Here is a 21,444-nt window from a genome sequence, read left to right on the forward strand (position 1 = left end):
TTTTCTTTCTGTTGCTTCATTATTGGTGTATAGAAATGCGACAGACTTCTGTATGTTGATTTCATATCCTGTGTGTCTGCTGAAGTCATGTATCAGTTCTAGCGGGTTTTTCTTTGGTGGAGTCTTTCAGGTGTCTACATAGAGTATCATGTCATCTGTGAAGAGTGAGAGTTTGACTTCTTCCTTGCCAATTTAGGTGCCTTTTATTTCTTTTTGTTGTCTGATTGCTGAAGTTAGGACTTCCACTACTGTGTTAAATAACAATGGTGACAATGGACATCCCTGTCTTGTTCCTGACCATAGAGGAAAAGATCTTGGTTTTTCCCCACTGAGGATATTATTAGCTGTGGGTGTTTGTATATGCCCTTTATGATGCTGAGGTATGTTGCCTCTATCCCTACTTTGCTGAGGGTTTTTTTCAAGAATGGATGCTGTATTTTGTCAAATGCTTTTTCTGCATCTATTTACAGAATATTAATGTGGTGTATCCTGTTGACTGACTTATGAATGTTGAACCACCCTTGTGGTCCAGGAATAAATGCCACTTAATTGTGGTGAATAATTCTTTTAATGTACTGTTGGATTCAATTTGCTAGTATCTTCTTGAGAATCTTCACTTCTTTGTTCTGTAATTCTCCTTTTTTAGTGGGAACTTTGTCTGGTTTTGGAATCTACGTAATGCTGGCCTCATAGAATGATTTTGGAAGTTTTACTTCTATTTCTATTTTTTGGAACAATTTGAGAAGAATAGGTATTAACTCTTCTTCAAATGTTTGGTAGAATTCCTCCAGGAAGCCATGTGGCCTTGGACTTTTGTTTGTTGGGAGATTTTTGATTGTTGATTCAATTTCTTTGCTGGTTTTGGGTCTGTTCAAATGTTCTATTTTTTCCTGTTTCAGTTTTGATAGTTTATATATTTCTAGGAATTTAGATTGCCCGATTTGTTGGTTCATAGTATTCTCCTATAACTCTTTGTATTTCTGTGGTATTGGTTGTGATCTCTCCTCTTTCATTCGTGATTTGTTTATTTGGGTCCTTTCTCTTTTCTTGTGATAAATCTTGCTAGGGGTTTATCAATTTTATTAATTCCTTCAAAGAACCACCAGCTCCTAGTTTTATCTGTCTGTTCTACTGGTTATTTTGTTTGTGTGTTTCTGTATAATTTATTTCTGCTCAAATATTTATATTTTCCTTCTTCTGGTGGCTTTAGACTTTATTTGCTATTCCTTTTCTGGCTCCTTTACGTGTAAGGTTATGTTGAGTATTAAAATTTAAGACTTTTCTTTATTCTTGAGGAGGACCTGTATTGCTATACAATTCCCTCTTATGACCATTTTTGCTGCATCCCAAAGGATTTGGACTGTTGTGTTTTCATTTTTGTTTGCTTCCATGTATTTTTTTTTTTATTTCTTCTTTACTTTCCTGGTTAACCCATTCATTCTTTAGTAGGATGTTCTTTAACTTCCATGTATTTTTGGTCTTTCCAAATTTTTTCTTGTGGTTCATGTTAAGTTTCATAACATTGTGGTCTGAAAATATGCAAGGCATGATTTCAGTCTTTTTGTACTTGTTGAAGCCTTATTTGTGAGTCAGTATGTGATATATTCTGGAGAATGTTCCATGGACACTTGGAATGAATGTATATTCTGTTGCTTTAGGAGGAAATGTTCTGAATATATCTGTTAAGTCCATCTGGTCCAGTGTGTCATTCAAAGCCATTGTTTCCTAGTTGATTTTCTGCTAGATGATCTGTCCATTACTGTAAGTGGGGTGTTAAAGTCCCTAATTTTCCCTTAAGTCCCAAATTTTCCTACCAAGTTTCTGTGGTGAGATCTGCTGCAAGCCTGATTTGTCTTCCCTCGTAGGTTAGGGACTTCTTTTCCCTTGCTGCTCTCAGGATTCTTTCCTTATCTCTGTATTTTACAAATTTTCTTGTATTATTATCAATGAGTTTCTTTATGTTTGTTACTAATTGATTTATGTATTTGGGTTCTTCCAAGTTGGGGCATAAATATTTACAATGGTTAGATCTTCTTGTTGGATAGACCCCTTTAATATGATATAGTGTCCTTCCATATCTTTTGTCCAGTCTTTGGTTTAAAATCTAGTTCATTGGATAGAAGTATCACTACTCTAGTTTTCTTTTGACGTCGATTAGCGTGATAAATTGGTTCTCCATCCCCTCACTTTTAATCTGCAGGTGCCTTTAGGTCTAAAATGAGTCTTTTGTAGGCGCTTTTTTTTTTAATCCATTCTGATACTCTGTCTCTTTTGATTGGAGTGCTTAGCGCATTTACATTCAGAGTGATTATTAATAGATATGAATTTGGTGCCGTTGTATTACATGTAAAATCGGTGTTTCTGGAGATGTTCTCTGTTCCTTTCTAGTCTTTGTTGTTTTTTGTCTTTCTTTCCCACTCAGAGTCCTCTTTAATATTTCTTTGAAGTTTATTTTTTTTATTTTGAGAGAGAGAGAGAGAGAAGGCATGAGCAGGGTAGGGGCAGGGAAAGAGGCACAGAGAGAATCCCAAGCAGGCTCCATGCAGTCAGTGTAGAGCCCGGCATGGGGCTCGTTCTCATGAATCGTGAGATCATGACCTGAGCTGAGATCAAGAGTTGGAGGTTTAACCAACAGTCATCCTGGCATCCCCTCCCCACCCCCTGCTTTTATTTCTTACAGGGCTGGTTTAGTAGTCACAAACTTTTTGTTTTTCTGAGAAACTCTTTTTATGTCTCCTTCTATTCTGAATGACAGCCTTGCTGGATAAAGTATTCTTGGCTGTATATTTTTCCATTCAGCACATTGACTGTATCTTGCCACTGCGTTCTAGCCTACCAAGTTTCTGTGGTGAGATCTGCTACAAGCCTGGTTTGTCTTCCCTTGTAGGTTAGGGACTTCTTTTCCTTTGCTGCTTTCAGGATTCTTTCCTTATCTCTGTATTTTACAAATTTTCCTATGAAATATCGTGGTGTTGGCCTGCTTTTGTTGATTTTGATGGGAGTTCTTTTTGCCTCCTAGATTTGGATGTCTGTTTCCTTCCCCGATTAGGGAAGTTTTCAGCTATAATTTGCTCAAATGAACCTTCTGGCCCTTTTTCCCTCTCTTTTTCTGGCACTGCTATGATACAAATGCGATTATGCTTAATGGAGTCACTGAGTTCCCTAAATCTACATTTGTGATTCAGTATTGTTTTTTCCCTCTTCTTTTCAGCTTCATTACTTTCCATAATTGTATCTTCTCTATCATGTATTCGTTCCTCTGCTTCTTCCATTCTTATGGTCAGTACATCCAGTCAGTCTGACTAGTGTTTAGGTCTTTTATCTCTGTGGTAAGGGACTCCCTGGTGTTCTCCATGCTTTTCTCAAGGCTGGCTAGTATCCTTGTGATTGTTGTTTTAAATTCTGGCTCAGGCATATTCCTTATATCTGTTTTGATTAGATCCCTGGCCATGACCTCTTCTTGTTCTTTCTTTTGGGATGAATTCCTCCATCTTGGCATTTTTGTCTAGGCCTCTGTCTTCTGTGTGTTAGGAAAGCCTGTTATGTTTCCTGCTCCTGAAAATAATGGCTATATTAAGGAGAGGTCATGTACTGCCCAGGGCCTGGGGCGTTAGGAAGTGTTTTTTGTGTATGCGGTGTGCACTCTGCTGTTGTGTTTTGGCTGCTCTTTCCCTCAGGTCAGTCTTCTGCAGAGTTTCTTCTTGTCTGCAGTAAGAAATATTACCACCTTGTCCATTGTGCTCCAGGTTTTAACTAGGTGTGTTTTGGTCTCCTTGTTAAAAGAAGCTAGATCCTATTTCCCCTGTTGCTGAAACTTTGCAGCACTTTCTGGCAAGTAGACTTGGTGCATGTGGGAGGTTTGTGCTGGTCTTCTGGGGGAGGGGCCCGCTGCCGCTCTGCCTCTCGGGCACACTTGCCCTAGCTCAGAAGCACCTGCAGAGTGCAGGGGGCGGGGCTTCACGTAAGCAAGGCTCAAGCCTCCACCATGGGTTTTGCGTCTCCGAAGTCTGTCCACGCTGATGGGAGGAGTGAACAGTGGCATCAGCCTGCTTTCACCCCAGAGGGGAATTTGTGCCTGCTGCTGTTCAGGAATCCCTCCCAGAAGACTTAACCATCTCCCCTCTTTTATCCCAGGCTTCTGTCAGATCCCTGCCTTCACCCTGTGTCCGAGCCCATCTGCCCATGTGGCAGCACAGTGCTCCTGTGTATAATTCAGGCTTGCTGCTTAGGTTTCAGAAATCCAACTGTTAGAGACCCGGCACGGTAGGGACCCACCTTGATAATGGCGGGGGGGGGGGGGGGGGTGGCTCTTGCTGTGCCCTGGCAGGTGCCGGTTTGTCCCAGAAGGGCAGTTCCTTGAACATGCAGGGGCTTGGGGTCTGTGGTAAAGTGCAGCAAAAAGGCAGCATCTGGGTCAGGCAGGCATCTCTGCTCATATGCCGATGAGCAGGGCGGCTCAGTGGTGCCTTCTGGCTCTTTCGTTCCCAGAGAGGCAGTTCTGCCTCTCCCAAATGCACTCGACGAAGGGGGGCTTTCTCTCCCAGGGTGACCCAGGGGATACTCAGAAACCACTGTCTGCTTCGGGCCTCTGCCCTCCTCCACAGGAGCACCTCTGTGCCTGCCAGGCTCCACCCTGACTTCTCAAACTTCAGACTGAGCTCCGCTGCCTTGTAAAAACTTGTGATAATCAGCCTCTCTTGCTTTCCCCATCAGTGGTTATCGGGACGTGTTTTTCTGGTGCAATGCCCTGTGTTCTAGTCTCTTTCTCTCTCTTTCTGTCTCCTGTCCCTGAACGCAACTCCCTTCCCTCTGCAGCGCTGGCAATTCTTTTCTCCCCCAAATCGTGTCTCTGTACCTCCTGCCTTCCATGATGTGGCCTCTTTTGCTCCTCAGATAGATTTCCTGGGTGTTCAGAATGATTTGATATTTAGCTAGCTGTATTTGAGGGACAAGGCAAGCAGAGGGTCCTTCCTACGACTCCACCATCTTTCCAGGAAGGGCTGCATTTTAAAACAAGTCACATGGTGACTCAGCAGAGTTATCACTTAAGCAGGTCCTGTCATTATTTTGCTGTGAAACCTTACTGAGGAACATTTGTGAATACCTCCCAGCGTGGGAAACTTTGGTGTAATTTGTTTAACCCTTCCCAGGCCTCAAAGGCCCCCGTGAGAACTTTGTCTAGATCCCGGATGAGTTGCCCAGAGGTGCCAGAGTGCAGGGGTTAATGCCACTGGATGTGGAGTCAGACCGTCTGGGTTTGAAGCCTCCCTCTATCCCCAACCATTTGACCGGCTCAACCTCTTTTATGAAAAGGATAAAAGTAATGCCTACATTATAGGGTTGTTATGCAGATTAAATAAAATAATTATGTAGAGTCTTTGTAAAGTGCCTGGCACATAGTGAGCACTCGGTGAATATTATGATTATCATGATGGTTATAATTATACTTCTTATAACCTTATTTTATTAAAACATCTTGTTCAAAGACCCACAGTTAAACAATAACCATACCGGCCTTCCCTTGGGGAAGGAAAAAAACAAAAAGTTAGAGAGGGAGAGAGCCAAACCATAAGAGACTTTTAAAAACTGAGAACAAACTGAGGGTTGATGGGGGGTGGGAGGCAGGGGAGGGTGGGTGATGGGCACTGAGGAGGGCACCTGTTGCGATGAGCACTGGGTGTTGTATGGGAAAAAATTTGGCCATAAATTTTACATTAAAAAAAAAAAACCTTGCACAGGGGAAACGAAACTTATAAGAATTTATGTTACATGTAAGAACGACTGAAAGTTTAGATTAAATTAATGCGGTTGGTGGCTGAGGAATACAATCAAAATATGTTTCACAGGACATAATGCTTTGAAATAAACAGTGCCCATAGAAGCAAGAGGACCCGACGTGAGGGTGACCAGGTTATTTGTCTAACAGGTCTCTATTGTAGCGTGTCACCTGTTGCTGTGAATAGTTGCTGGCTTCTATTGTATCCATTCGATGGGACTGCTGCTAATGGAGCTTAATGAGCCTCCATTACTGCTGTTCAGACTGTACTGTGTCTGAATTAGATGAAGCAGTGCACTAGATGGAGAGGCTCCAATTAAGCATATTTGGAAAGGGATATACATATATTTTGTGCTCTTTCCGTCATCATCCCTGCCAATTCTTGTTTTGCAGGCTCCAGAGGGTCAGGAAGCATTTATTAAGCCTCTATTGAGTGACAGAAGTTGAATTCTATAGCAGAAGTAAGAAAGAGAGGGGTCCACCCACATATAATAAACACAGAAAATACCACCCTCTTCATTGTTTAATTCCTATCTGCCAAGCTCCCAGAAAGAAGTGGAGGATGTCTCGATCCATATGACGTGAGGTATATTCTAGATAGGGAAAGTCTCACACTATTTTGGCAAGTGCTTGTTGCACCCGAATGCTAAATTCTCCATAGTATAATCACTGCTTCTTCCAGTCCCCACATAAGACTGGGGATCTTTTTTTTTAAGTTTATTTATTTATTTTGAGAAGGAGAGAGAGAAAGATGCAGGGGGGGAGAGAGAGAGAGAGAGAGAGAGGGAGATGGAGAGAGAGAGAGAGAGAGAGAGAGAGAGAGAGAGAGAGAGAGAGAATCCCAGGCAGGCTCTGTGCTGATAGCAGGTGCAGGGATTGATCTCATGAATCATGAGATCATGACCTGAGCTGAGATCAAGAGTCAGATGCTTAACTGGCTGAGCCACCCAGGTGTCCCTCCTGGGGATCATTTTTAATTCATGCATATGGTCATGTCAGCCATGAAATTGGATAAGATTCCCTCCCTTGCTGGTTTTTTTTTTCTTTAACTTTATTGATTGATTGAGATTGAGAGAGAGAGAGAGATTGATTATGAGTCAGGGAAAGGCAGAGGGAGAGAGAGACTCTTAAGCAGGCTCCATGCCCAGTATGGAGGCTGACACGGGACTTGATCTCATGACCATGAGATCATGACCTAAGCCAATATCAGGGGTCAGACACTTAGCCAACTGAGCCACTCAGGCACCACTATTTTATTTCTGTTTATCAAAGATTTTCATTATAGAGAATTTGCTCAGAATATTCGCTTATCCAAATAAAAGAATAAAACAGGGAAAGAAAAGAAAGAAAATATGTCATAAGCCAGAGCCCACTCTGAAAATGTTGTTCTTTTTTCCATTTTGTCATATATGTATGTGTGTATGTATGTGTATATATACTTTTTTTTTTTTTTAGTTAAAATTATACAAGTTTGGGGGCACCTGGGTGGCTCAGTCAGTTAAGTGACCGACTTCGGCTCAGGTCATGATCTTGCAATTCGAGGGAGCCTCACATCGGGCTCTGTGCTGACAGCTCAGAGGCTGGAGCCTGCTTCAGATTCTGGGTCTCCCTCTCTCTCTGCCCCTTCCCCACTCACGCTCTGTCTCTCAAAAACAAAGAAACTTAAAATAAATAAATAAATAAATAAATAAATAAGCCAAAGGAAATTACTATTAACAATGTAAACATGATTTTAACAGCTGCATGATATTCTGTCTCGTAATGTAAAGAATATCTCTATCACCTTTAGCACAGTGAAATTATAGCCTCTTTATGTACATTGCCTAATTGGCCCAGTGTGGCATCCTTGTCCCCAGAGTTATTTTAATCATTTGCGAGGCTAAGAAAATGTTGTTACAGTGTAGATGAGCTCATCGTTGTTTTCATTTCCATTTCTCTGCATACCTAATGAGTGTGAATATTTTACCATATTTCCTTATCTTTTATATTTTGTCTTTTGTGAATTGTCTGTTCACATCCTTTGGATTCTTCTTAATTTTTTCTCCATAACAATTCATAAAAGTTTTGATTTATCGAAGGATACAAACACCTCATCGTATTTGTTAGAATAATCTCCAACTTACCATTTATTTTAAAGTGTTATATTTTTATGTGTAGGAGTTTATTTTTTGTAACCAAGTCTGATACATTTTGTAATTTATTGTATGTATTGTTAAGCTTAGAAAGATGTAAGTAGTTTCCTAAGCTGCCATAATGAAGTACCAAAAATTGGGTGTCTTATAACAGCAGAAATTTGTTGTCTCACCATTCTGGAGGTTACAAGTCCAAAATCAAGAAGTTGGTAGGGGTAGGGCCATGCTTGCTCTGATGCCTCTAGCGGAGAATCCTTCCTTGCCTCTTCTAGCTTCTGGTGTTTACTGTCAATCCTTGGTATTCCTGGGCTTGTAGATGCATTACTGAAGTCCTAGGGTGGCTTTCTCCCTGTGTATATTCACATCATCTTCTCACTGTGTCCAGATTTCCCTTTTATACGGACACCAGCCATAGTGGCTTAGGGCCTACCGTAATGACCTCAATTCAACTTGATTATCTCTGTAAAGACCATGTTTCCAAATAAAGTCCCAATCTACAAGTTACTGGGACATTAGGACATCAACATATTTCTTTCTGGGGGCACAGAGTAAAACCCATCCCCATTTGGAGGTATTTATAAATATACAGATAATACTAACCAACATTTCCTTCATTCGTTCTGTCTCTAAGTCAATTAATACATTTAATTAGATTCGATTTGCCTTTTGACTCTTCCAGCTGAAAATGTCTTGTGCTGCTTTTACATGAATCCACGGCTAAACATCATAATGTTGGGTTAAAGTTTTCAAAATAATTTTAAAAATTTGGCTGAGGCTTTCTCTGAATGTAGGTCTCTTAGAATGGGTTTTGCTTGCAGCTTGGGAAGCCTATTTGAACTGTAGACTTGGATTTTTATTGTTGTTGTTGTTTAAGATCTATAATTTTTTTTTTCTAATTACATACTTGATTATTCTGTTCCTCTCATTCTGGCTTCTTCCTCAAGATCTTTTTTCTGTATCCAAAGTAATATAGGGCTTGTCAGTAGGAGATATTCAGATGTTTGTCATGCAAATTAATGAATATATTAATGAATACAATAGGGCTGATGGATAGAACAATTGGAGGCATAACTAGCTGGAAATGTGGTTCTGAAATGTTAGAAATAAGGGCTAGAAATACAGATTTGTAGTGTTTCCTCATTGGGGAGATAGTGGGAATTATAGGAGTGGGGGAGATCACCTGGGATGAGAAGGCAGAAGACTCACCTAACTTGGGGAAGCAGCTTAGGCTGAGGAGCCTCCTAAGGCAGGCTGTAGGATGGGAGAAGAACAAGGAAAGTTCTTCTTAGCTTAATGCATTTATTGGTTTTCTCCCTCCCTTTACCATCAGGGTTACAGAGATGTACTTCCAGCTGAAAGAAATGAACGAAAAAGTGTCTTTTATAAAGGACTCCTTACTGTCCTTGGACAGCCAAGTGGGGCACCTGCAGGACCTCTCTGCCCTAACGGTGGATACCCTAAAAGTCCTTTCTGCTGTTGACACCTTACAAGAGGATGAGGCTCTCCTGGCCAACAGAAAGCATTCTACTTGCAGAAAACTTCCCCACAGCTGGAGCAATGTCATCTGTGCAGGGGTTCTAGGCAGCATGGAGATCTCTGGGGAGAAGAAATATCAGTATTATAGCATGCCTCCTTCTTTGCTGCGGAGCCTGGCCAGAGGTCAGCATACCCTAAGAGTACAGAGGGGACCCCTTCTTGAGATTACAGACATTCAGAGAAAGGCTTCAAATATAAGAGATGAGCAGGAAAAGCAAGACACAGAAACTAGTGTAGTTGCTTCTGGAGTGTCCCTTTACACACAAACACACCCAAAGCATGGCCAGTTTCTTCTGGTCCCCTCTTATCTAAAGCAAGTTCCTTTTTCTGAGGAAATTGACTTGCCCCTGTTCAGACCATCTGTGGAAGCAGGTATAGATGTGATGGCAACTGAACAGGTCGCCCAGAATGAGGTCCCTGTTCATCTGACTTGGCAGACCCCAGGTATCTCAGCTCAGGGCTCAGTGGCTGAACCCAAGGAACAGTACGAGTCAATTGCTCACACACCAGCCAGAGAAGACAAGGGGGAGCAAGTTCCACCCACTTTGATTTGCACACCAGCACCCATGCAAGTGACCTCCCTCCCTTCTCAAGCTGAAAGCATGCAAGTTGGAGGTGGATATGTGAACTGGGCATTTTCAGAAGGTGATGAAACTGGTGTGTTTAGCATCAAGAAAAAATGGCAAACCTGCTTGGCCTCCACTTGTGGTGGTGAGGAGAATGACCAATGCCAGAAGCAGATCCGGGTCAGATCCCTGTCTGATAACTCATCAAGCTTGGCCCAGAGTAGCGATTGCTCAGAAGTGGGACCATGGCTGCCGCCAAACACATCCTTTTGGATCAATCCTTTCTGCAGAGATAGGCCCTTCACTCGGAGTCATAGTTTGAGATTCCACAAGGAGGAGAAACTGAAGATCTGTAGGATTAAAAGTAAGAAGTGATTTTATTTTTGTTAAAAAATCAACTATTAAATTCTGTGCATGGCTATTATGTTTTAAAGGTCGATGATCTTTAACTACATCCTCATTCTCCCCATTCTCAGCTGTCTGTAAAACCAAATGGCTCCCTGTACAATCTTCTTAAACTTTTTCATGCAAATGCTTTCCTTTACAGATCTTTCAAGATCCTCAGAGATCAGGCAGTCAGCATGGATCAGGACAAAAATGCTAATCAAGGATAGGAGGTTGTCAAAGAAAAAGAAGAAAACACAAGGGCTACAGGTGCCAGTAAGTGTCTTTCATGTTATTGGCAGTAGAGGTAGTAGCCTATCTTTTTTTGGTTTCTCTTTATTGTAAAGTGCCAGGCCGCTAAAAAATAGCACTGTACTGGAAGGAGTGAAGATTTAAGAGTCATCAGAGTGGAAATGCCACAGCTCATTTATCAGCTCACATGCTGAAGGACACTTGTGTTATTTTCAGTTTTTGGCTATTCCAAACAAAGCTGTTATGAACATTTGTGCACAAGTCTTTGTGTGGACATATGTCTCAGTTTCTCTTTGGTAAATATTTAGGAGTGGAATGTCAGAGTCATATGGTGAGTATTTGTTTAATTTTAGAAGAAACTTCCAAACTGCTTTTCCAAGTGGCTGTGCCATTTTACATTCCCACCAGTTTCTGAGGAGCAGTTTATGAGTGTTTCGGTGGGGCACATTCTCACCAATCCTTAGTATGCCCCGTCTTTTTAATTTTAGCCGTCGTGGTGGCTGTGTAATGGTATCTCACAGTGATTTCATTTGCATTTCTGTGGCGACTAGTGCTGCAAAGTATCTTTCCACATGCTTATTTGACATCCATATATCTTTTTTTGGTCACCTGTCTGTTTAAATATGCTACTTAAAAAATTGGATTGTTGAGGGGCACCTGGCTGGCTCAGTCAGTAGAGCATGCAACTCTTGATCTTGGGGGGTCATGAGTTCAAGCCCCACCTTGGGCGTAGAGTTCCCTGAAAAAAAAATTGGGTTGTCTTATTATTAAGTTGTCAGAGTTTTTTTCTAGATATAAGCCCGTTGTTGGATATATGTTTTATAAATATTTTCTCTTGGTGGCTTGCCTTTTGCTTTTTCATAAATGTACTTTGAAGTGCATACATTTTTTATTTTAATGAAGTCTCTTGCTTGTTTTTTTCAGTCTATACTTTTTGCATCATGTTTAAGAAAATTTGCAAAACCCAAGATCACTAAGATTTTCTCTCATGTTTTCTTCTAGAAGTTTCATAGTTTTTGCTCTTATATTAAGTTCTAGCCCACTTTGAGTTAATTTTTGTATATGGTGATAGGTAAGGATTGAGATTCCTCCCTTTTTTCCTTTTTTCTCCCCCCCCTTTCTTTCTTTGTCTCTTCTTTCTTCCCTTCCTTCCTTGAATACGAATATCAATTTTTTCTAGTATTTTCGGGTAAAAAGATTATATTTTTCCTATTGGGTTGCCTTGACACCTTTGTCAAAAATTAATTGGCCATGTGTGTTCATAATATGTGTAGATCTATTTCTGGATATATTCTGTTCCATTTACCTATATGTCTATCTTTATGATAATATTACAGTATATTGAATACTATAATTTTATATTAAATATTGAAATCACATAGTATAGGTCTGCTGAAGTTTTTCTTCCTTTTCAAAGGTTTTGTTTGTTTGTTGGCTATTCTAGTTTCTTTGTATTTCCACATATACTTAGAATCAGCTTGACAATTTTTACAGAGAAACTTGTTGGGGAGAGTAGAATTCTGTGAATCATCTTGGGGAGAATTGGCATCTTAACAGTGATGACTTTTCTGATCTATGAGCATGATATGTCTATTTATTTAGATATTCCTTAATCTCTCTTGGCAGCATTTTATAGTTTTGGGTGTACAGTTCTTGCACATATTTTTAAAAATGTATCCATAAGTACTTAATATTTTTTATTTTATTATTAATGAAATTATAAAAAATAATTTCTGATTATTTGGTGGTGGTATATACAAATATACTTTTAAAATATTTATTTTATCTTACAATCTTGCTAAGCTTATTAATTTGAGTAGATTTGTTGCTTCTTCAGACTTTTCTATATAAATGATCATGTTATGTACAAATGAAGATTGTTTTACTTTTCTTTCAAATCAGGATGTGTTTTATTTATTTTTCGTGCCTTATTACACTGGCTAGAATCTCTAGTTATAGACTGAATAAAAGTGGTAAAAGCAGAGTCCATTCCTTGTCTCTGCTCTTAGGGGGAAAACATTGGGCTTTTATTAGTACATACAGTGTTAGCTGTAGCTTTTTATGTAGATGCCCTTTATCAAGTTAAAGAATTCCCTTCTGCACCTTGTTTTCTGAGAATTTTTATGTTAGTAGATCTCAGCATTTGTCAAGTGCTTTTTCTGCACCTATTTATATAAACAGATGGTTTTTCCTTCTTATTATGTTAATATAATTAATTATATTGATTAATTTTATAACATAGAATTACTATTTAGAATATTAAATCAACCTGGCTGCGATGAACCCTGCTTGATCATGATGTATTATCTTTTTTGTATGCTATATTTTGCTAAAATCTTAATAAGATTTTCTTGCATCTGTATTCTTGAAGAATATTTGTCTCTAGGTCTCTTTTCTTGTAATGTCTTTGGTTTTGGTATCAGGGTGATGCTGGGCTTACTGACTGAGTTGGGAAGTATTCTCTCTTCAGTTTTCTAGGTGAGTTTGTATAGAATTGATACTATTTCAACTTATATTATTTGGTAGAATTAACCAATGAAACCATCTTTGTGGGAAAGATTTTAGCTACAAATTCAATTTCTGTAATAGAGGGCTATTCAGGCTATCTGATTCATCTGGAGTTTGCTTTATTTGTTTGTCTCTTTCAAGGAATTTGTCCATTTCATCTAAGTTGTTGAATTTATTGGCATTATAGTATTATAATATTCTTTTATTATCCCTTTATTGTCTAGGAGGTCCGTAGTGACATCGCTTCTCTCATTTGTCATATTTGAAATTTGTGTTTTTCTCTTTTCATTTCGATCAGTCTGGCTACTGGTTTGTCTGCTTTATTGATCTTTTCAAAGAACCAGTTCTTGTTTTCATTGATTTTCTCTGACTACTATTCCATTGATTTCTGCTCTTTATTATTTTTTTTTTGTTCTGTTTACTTTGGGTGTAATTTGCTTTTTTCTCCCCCCTAGTTTGTTTGTTAAGAAAGAAGCTTTGGTCATTGATTTGAGACTGTCTTTTAATACAGGTACTTAGTGGTATAAAATCCCCTTTAACCATTGTTTTAACTATATCCCACAAATTCCAATATGTTATGTTCATATTTTCACATTTTATTAGTGAATCTTTTTATTATTAGGAAGTCTTACTTCTGAGTTAGCATTCCATAGGACTTCACCTTTCCTGATCTTAATGTTCTGCCTCATTTTTCTGTATAATAATCTGGATGCATTTTTAAAAGCACCTAGGCTCTTTTTAGAATGAGAAGCTAAAGCAAAGAGATAAGTATAAAGACAATTATGTAAAATTACCTTTTGCAAGGAGAGATTTAGCTTGGTAAAGATGACTCTTCTTTCAGGGAAAATGCTATGAGTTGCTGGAATCTTACGAAATATGAATTTGGTAGATTTATTTTTTGCAATGATTAAAATGACCAGAATTTAACTAGAAATTGCAACTGGGCTCAGGTACTAATAACTTGCATTTGTTTATTTCTTTGTATTTGTCAATATACCTCATTTCTTCTCTGTCTCTGGTTAGTACATAAGGCAGCCACTATTGTTGGCTACCTGTTATTTTTTTAAAATTTATTTTAAATGTTTTATTTATTTTTGATAGAGAGAGAGAGAGAGAGGGAGAGGGAGAGAGAGAATGAGACAGAGCATGAACAGGGGAGGGGCAGAGAGAGAGGGAGACATAGAAACTGAAGCAGGCTCCAGGCTCTGAGCTGTCAGCACAGAGCCTGATGTGGGGCTCGAAACCATGAACCATGAGATCATGACCTGAGCCGAAGTCAGGTGCTTAACCGACTGAGCCACCCAGGCGCCTCTTGGCTACCTGTTATTTTAATGACAAAGGGAATGGGACTCACAGACATTTGTCCAAGTTCATGTAATGGACTCTCTACTGACTGAGCCGGCCAGGCACCCTTCAGGTTCACAAAACTGCTAAGTGACAAATCTAGTGTTCCAACATAAGCTCTTTTTAGATCCAAGCCTTATTTTATTTTATTTTGTTTTATTTTATTATTTTATTTTATTTATTATTTTTTTGCTCTGTGCCAGTGGTTCTCAAATTGTGGTCTCCTATCAGCAGTATTAGCGTTACCTGGAAACTTATCAGACATTCAAATCCTTTCTCCCTGTAGACCTACTGAATCACAGATCTTGGAGGTAGGACCCAGTGATCTGTGGTTTAGCATAGGCTTGAGTGATTCTGATTTACACTCAAGTTTGACAACTGCTGCCCCCCCCCAGTTCTCTGTCATGGCCACAAATAGTAGTTACATGGGTGCTTATGTCCTGCCAGCATGACTGATAGGAGTTTTCAAAGATTTCCAGGTGATTCTAAAATGTGAAGCCAATGTTAACAACCACTGCTGCTCACCATAGTACCTCTCTGAGTCACATTAATGACTCAAAATGTTTTCAGATTAATGTCACTATGTTCCAACAAGTGTCTTTCCCTCCAGGTCATAATGGTCGATACCTGCTCCCCAAGCGACCAGTTGAATTCCGAGCCAGGAGAAAGTAACATCTCAGAAGAAGAGGAGTGCAGCAAGAACTGGCTTACGGTGTCCAAATATAGTCAGATAAGTATGTAACAGTCTTGACTCTAGTAGGAGTTTCCTCACACTACCCGCAGACCAGTGGTGGTCCCTAATGTTCTTCTAAGTGGAGACGAGAGAATGAGAGGGTGGCAGCACCCATTTAGGAGAATAGCTCTTTTCGATTTTTAACTTTTATGAAAAGGACAAAATTTCCATTCATTTAATGGAATAGTTGTTGCGATCCAGAAAAGAAAAATTAAGGAGTAGATAGTCTCATACTCAGAGCTGTTAAACCTGGCTCAGAGACTGTACTTCAGTCTGCTGTATGGAGTGGAGGGTTGTCTAATGTTATAAATTCTTCAGGTTCATGAGAGGTTGATATGCACCCTTGCACAGAACTCAGTGGGATGACTTATTATTACTGCTGTCATACAACATTTAATCCATGGGCAAGTATCTCTTAATGGAGTTTGTAGAGGAGAAAAGATGTATCAACAGGCTACAAATAAAAACTATGAGGCAGGCAGAGAATGTGAAATAAGGCTGGACAGGTAAAATGAAGGCAGATTATGAACAGAATTGGTAGCAATGATCAGAACTTGGAACTTCCTGCATTACACACTAAGAGACCCTTATTAATTCTTTCACACATTTGAGGTTTATTCTTTTTTAAGCAAAGCCCGGTGCTAATGTTTGACAGGCAGCCCTCCGTGTAGGGATGCAGGGACCCGGGTTCCACCATGTTGTAGCTCTGTCATGTTCAACACAGGGCTCCCAAGATCTCTGTGGGGCACCTCCATGGCTACCATGGCAAGATGAAATGCAGTTGTCACCCATATTTTGTTTATCCATTCATCCATCAATGGACACGTGGGTTGTTCCACCTCTTAGCTACTGTGAATAATGCTGTTATGAACATGGGTGTGCAAATATCTTCTTTGACACGGCGTCTTCTGTACCTTTAGTTATGGAGTTTGTTCTGATGGTCTTCGGGTCAATTTCTGGGGTATTTAGGGTGATTTGGTAGTTATCTAGTTGTGTCCGTGGGAAGAGGCGAGCCGAGGGTCCTCCTACTCTGCTGCCGTCTTCCTCACACTCCCTTTTACTAATTTTTAAACAGAAGGAACTGTGTGACCCAGGACTCATACAGATTTAAAATTACTTGAAAGACTAAACTTAAGGTACAAATAGATACTGTCTTGAAATCTTTGTTATTATGCTTCTTTAAAAACCTTGCTTTGTCCTCTGGGTAGTTGTTTTCAACCATGGGGCTATTTTCTATACCTCCTACCTCTCTTCCCTGGGACATTTGACAATGTCTAAGGATATTTTTGATTGTCACCAGTAAGGAAGGTGCAGGTACTCTTGACATCTGGTGGGTAGAGGCCAGGGATGCTGCTAAAAATCGTACAACGCATGGGACAGTCTCTCTGCTCCTGACAAGGAGTCATCCAACCCCAAATACTAGTGGATGAGAAACCTTGGTTTATATTTTAAAATACTCAATTAATTGTCTACTAACTCACTGAGAATCAAGTGGACTACAGCTGAAAGAGATATTAGAAATTATTCAGAACTCCCTTCATCTACAGATATGACTCAAAATATATATATATATTTGATATTATATATATATCTTATTTGATATTATATATGTAATATGCAAAATAAAATATTTTATATTTATTATGTATTATACTTTTTATGAATAGTCTAACCGATATTTAAATTATTATATCTTTCTTAAATTATTCAAGTTCTTTTTTCATTGAGATGTAATTGACCTATGTAACATTGTATTCGTTTTATGTGTACAATGTAATGATTTGGCATACATATATATTGTGAAATGTTTACTACAACAAGTTGAATTAACATTACTTGACATAGTTACACTTGTTTTCCTTGTAATGAGAACTTTTTAAGATCTCTTCTCTCAGCAACTTTCAAATACACAATACAGTGTTGTTAACTACAGTCATCACACTACACACTACCTCCCCAGGGCTTACTTTTATTACAGCCGGAAGTCTGTACCTTGGGATCATCCCCGCCCCCACCCATTCCACTCACTCCCCTCCCCAAGTTATTTAAGTTATTTCCATTGAATTTCAACTAGAGAAAGATGCAGGTAGCAGGAGGGTTCTGGAAAAGAATCTCGAGTCCAGTGATCAGAAAGGAAGACAAGATGTAGGGAAATAGGCTGAGTCCGTGTGTCTAGTTAATCTGACATTTACTGAGATTTGGTTAATGTGAATTAAGAATCTTTTCTTTTTTTTTTTTTGAAATGTGTCCGTGTTAAGCATTAATTGAAAAAGAATTAAAAAAAAATTTGAGGGTTGGGTGATACCCTGTCAGCTCTCTTTAAATACAAGCTCTTGTTAAATACAAAAAGAAAAGTTCTGAGGAATTTAGCTATGAAAATGAAAAGTCTATTTTTAACTTTTCCTATAGGTATTTTAATACATTGAAACCATATTGATCATAATTTTATGATATTACAAAAATATCACATATGACATTTTATGATTTTTTTCCAATAGGTTTTTTGCACTTTGTGTGTGTGTGTGTGTGTGTGTGTGTGTATTTTCAGCATAAAATCATTAGGGGAGAAAATTACAACTGTTTTCTCCTACATTTAGCGAGGGACTCCCAAGCATTATTCTCAGAATTAATCCAATCCAATAATTAAATTATTATTGGATACCTACTATATGCCAGTGACTCTGCAGGTATCAGTGTAAAACATAATGACAATAATGATCCTTGTAATGTGTTTTTAAGAGAGAGATGATAATTAAACCTATCTGTTGGCATTCTTTTCTATCTTTTGTTTTTGTTTTATTTTATTTTTTTAAGTAGCCTACTATGATGCTTGATGCAGTTTTTAAGGAAGGATTCCTAACAATTTGGAATGAAAATTCCATGTGTTTTAAATAAAGCATGGACAATAGGGTACAGGAGAAGGTGAGTTTAAAAAAAAAAATTGCTAAAGGTTTTATTTTGTAGGAGGACAAGTCATGGATCATTTGATTCTTGACTTTGATAGAGAGCATACATTATTATAAATGTAAAAGAAACTACTGACAAGTAGAAATACTGTAGAATATATAGCTTTCAACCATTTGAGAAAAAAGGGACAAAAGAATCTTGGTAACACTTGCTAAATAGAGAAAAAAAACATGTTCAAATTTAGATGAACGTACTATGTTCAGATCTTTCTATTTAGGGATGTAATTTGAATGTAACACATTTTGATGTATTCTCTATTTTTTTTCTTCCTTTTAACAAGGTCTAGAACCCCCTATATATCAGAAAATGAAAACTAAAGAAATTGAACGGCATGCTGTACAAGTCAGTGATTATCTAAAGCAGTCTCAAGAGGTAAAAACATCTTATTCGATATTTAAAAAAATGTGTGCACACGCTCTCTAACTCCTTGACCGTGTCTGTTTTACCTTTATGCCCCATAATTGGCTTCCTCTTTTTATTGGTATTACATTTAAATCTTTGCTTTGAATATATGCTCAGGTTGTTCACTCTCCCCCCAACCCCTGCCATTCTTTCCTTCTTCTCCATTCAATATATCTGTCCATCCAGTAATTTATCCTGGGCGTTTTTAACATGAAAGATAAATAATTCAGGAATTTTTGTAATTGTTTTGAAATACATGAATGTTGCCACGTGGAAGAAAAATAAGGTATTTTCAATACGCTTTAAAAGGTGGAGCTAGAGTCAACATATAGAAGGTACCGGGAAGCAGATTTCAGCCCACTCTGAGGAGGAATTTTTAGCAATTGGAGCTTTCTAAGGATGGAATGGTTTATTTCTGGAAGCAGTAAGTTCCTTACTGAGTGTGGTTAGTCAACCAGGCTGAGCAAACATTTTTGCCCGATGTGTTGGGGTGGGGGGGGGGGGATTTGGGTGTTGAGGGGTAAAGGGCCCTTTGTCTTTCTCCAACACTGAGGTTCTCTGATTGTGGTCTTGTGTTTCTCACATCTGCAGATATGTTTCTGTTTTACTACCATCCACCATGTGGGAAGTGTGATCTCGTTAGACTAATGCAAGAAATCTAATTTTGCTCTTGGTTTGCATGTCATTTCTATGAACTTGGGAACAGTATCCACAATACCTGTAGGAATGTATGCTAATGAGCTCATGAATGTAATTTGTAGAAGGTTTTGAAAATAAAACGTAAGACTGCTTGGAGGTAGGTGATTGGAGGCAAGAACATGCCTGCCATATCAAATCCTACTTTGCTACTTCCTGGGTTTCAGAGCTACGTATATTAATTAGCCTCTGAGCTCTGTTAGCTATGTCTCTAAAATGGGGCTAATGCCATTCTTATGAGATTATTGGTAGTGGATAACAAAAATAACACCAGTGGAAACACCTAGAGTAATGCCTGGAGCATACCAGGTTTCAAGAAGTAATAGATGAATCTAAGTAGAAAATAGAATGATAAGTTCAAGGTAATGTTATTCTAAATAATCATCAACTGAAACAATAATATCCTGATAGAAGACGTAATGATGTAATGACTGACGTTTCTTGTCAACTTCAACCTTCGTTCCTTCTTCCACGTCATTGACTATTCACTCTCATTTCTGTGAAAACCTTTAATACATTCCATTCTCTCTACGATGTCCCCACAAAAATAATTTCATTCTGCTTAAGTCAGTCAATACATTGAATTATTCAGATATTGTGCTAACATTATGCATCTTTCTAACTTGAATTTAGTGCATCCAGTAAAAAGGAAGTATTGAGCTAGAGAATGGGGCGGGGGGGGGCGGTAAAGAACTATGCCCTCCAAGGCATGTGTATTGCAAATGTATTACCAGAAGCTTGGTAAGGAGAATGCTGGGTGAATGTGCAATGACCTTTCCCTTCCACTCAGGATCTGAGCAAAAACTCCTTGTGGAACTCCAGGAGCACCAGCTTCAATAGGAACTCCCTGTGAGTATTTCTAAATGTTTGTTTTTAAAGCATCTTTGGCTTCTTTTTTCTTTAACATGATTGGGAACAAAGGTTTCATTGGGTCAGGAAAAGAGGGGGAAAAACGTGTTTGCAATGATAGTATTTTTCTCTTGGTGCAAGAAGGAAAATCACTTATTCTCAAGTTTTCCCATTTCTGGCACTACGATCTCACCTCAGTGCCTTTTAAGAATATAATGAAACACATATTACCACAGCAGATTAAACATTTGCCTTTTCAGTGTCAAAAAAGCACACGCAGAATAATGAGTATCCTAACTTCTCTGACAGATAAGATTGTGAAATTTGTGTTCAAGAGTAAGGACAAATCTGTCTGGCCTAAAGAAAAAGACTGAAAACCTGGTAGTTTTCCCTTTAGATTTTTTTTTTCAGATTGTTAATTTTAGTTTATGAAGTTTATCGTTTTTATTTTTGGTTTCTCATGAACATCCTAAGTGTCTATCAAAGCAGTAACTCTTTGAGAAGGATGGAGACGTAGCAAAGGGAAGATAGGGGTCGGGAGAGAGAGAGAGAGAGAGAGAGAGAGAGAGAGGAGATAGAGAAGTCACATGGGTGTAGGCTTGAGTATTTTCCTGGAATTTTATTTATTCCGAGAAATAAAGTTTGAAAACCAGCCAAGCAAAATTATTGTATTTCATTTGTAGTGTTTTCTGGACTTCTCTAGTTACATCATCAGATTGTCTGTACAGCTGGGGGAACAGAATTCTAAACCATCTAACGTGTGAAGGCCAGTTGATCCTAAGCACTGGAATGTGACTTGCAGTTTTCAGCCAGCGCTATTTGAGATGGCCTTTTTTTCTGGAACTGCCATCAAGGTCTCTGTGTGCAAGCCTGCCTTTAGACTCCAAGTGCACATGACTTTCTCCTCCCAGAGGTTCAGTAGCTTGTGCTCATGCAGAGTACTGGGTTATTGCAGCATGAAATTAAACAATAATTGTAATTGTACTTTCTTCCCTAAGGACCTTCAATACTGGAGATATTCTTTGAATGCGTCTATTCAGACTTGCCTGTGGCCACTTGTGCACTTGAGCAGGGCAAGTAACAATTTACAGAGAGTTAATTTCAGTCCATGAACATTTAGGGGCCACGTGGGCTAATGAAACTGATTTGTAGTCTTGTCCGGAGACATTCACAGACTCATTTGTAGGCATCTGCTTTGCATAGTTCAGGAACCCTTTAGTTTAATTGATCCAGAACAACACAAACACAGTGAAGTCTTATATTGGTTAGCTTAGAGCGTGTGCAGTAAATGAATCACAC

At 38.8% G+C, this 21,444-nt stretch overlaps 1 protein-coding gene across 9 annotated transcripts in view; it reads left to right on the forward strand.

Annotated features, from left to right (window-relative positions):
* TRPM6 (transient receptor potential cation channel subfamily M member 6) overlaps positions 1–21,444 on the forward strand; it is a 199,046-nt gene that overhangs the window by 153,527 nt on the left and 24,075 nt on the right. For all 9 annotated transcript variants that reach the window (XM_053205267.1, XM_053205268.1, XM_053205269.1 and 6 more), the window contains 5 exons: positions 9,239–10,374; positions 10,558–10,670; positions 15,109–15,232; positions 18,479–18,570; positions 20,087–20,145. In XM_053205267.1, the coding sequence (XP_053061242.1) occupies positions 9,239–10,374; positions 10,558–10,670; positions 15,109–15,232; positions 18,479–18,570; positions 20,087–20,145 (1,524 nt within the window). The remainder of the gene's footprint in view (positions 1–9,238; positions 10,375–10,557; positions 10,671–15,108; positions 15,233–18,478; positions 18,571–20,086; positions 20,146–21,444) is intronic.

This window comes from Acinonyx jubatus, chromosome D4 (genome assembly GCF_027475565.1).
Source record: "Acinonyx jubatus isolate Ajub_Pintada_27869175 chromosome D4, VMU_Ajub_asm_v1.0, whole genome shotgun sequence".
In the NCBI taxonomy this organism is placed as follows: Eukaryota; Metazoa; Chordata; class Mammalia; order Carnivora; family Felidae; genus Acinonyx; species Acinonyx jubatus.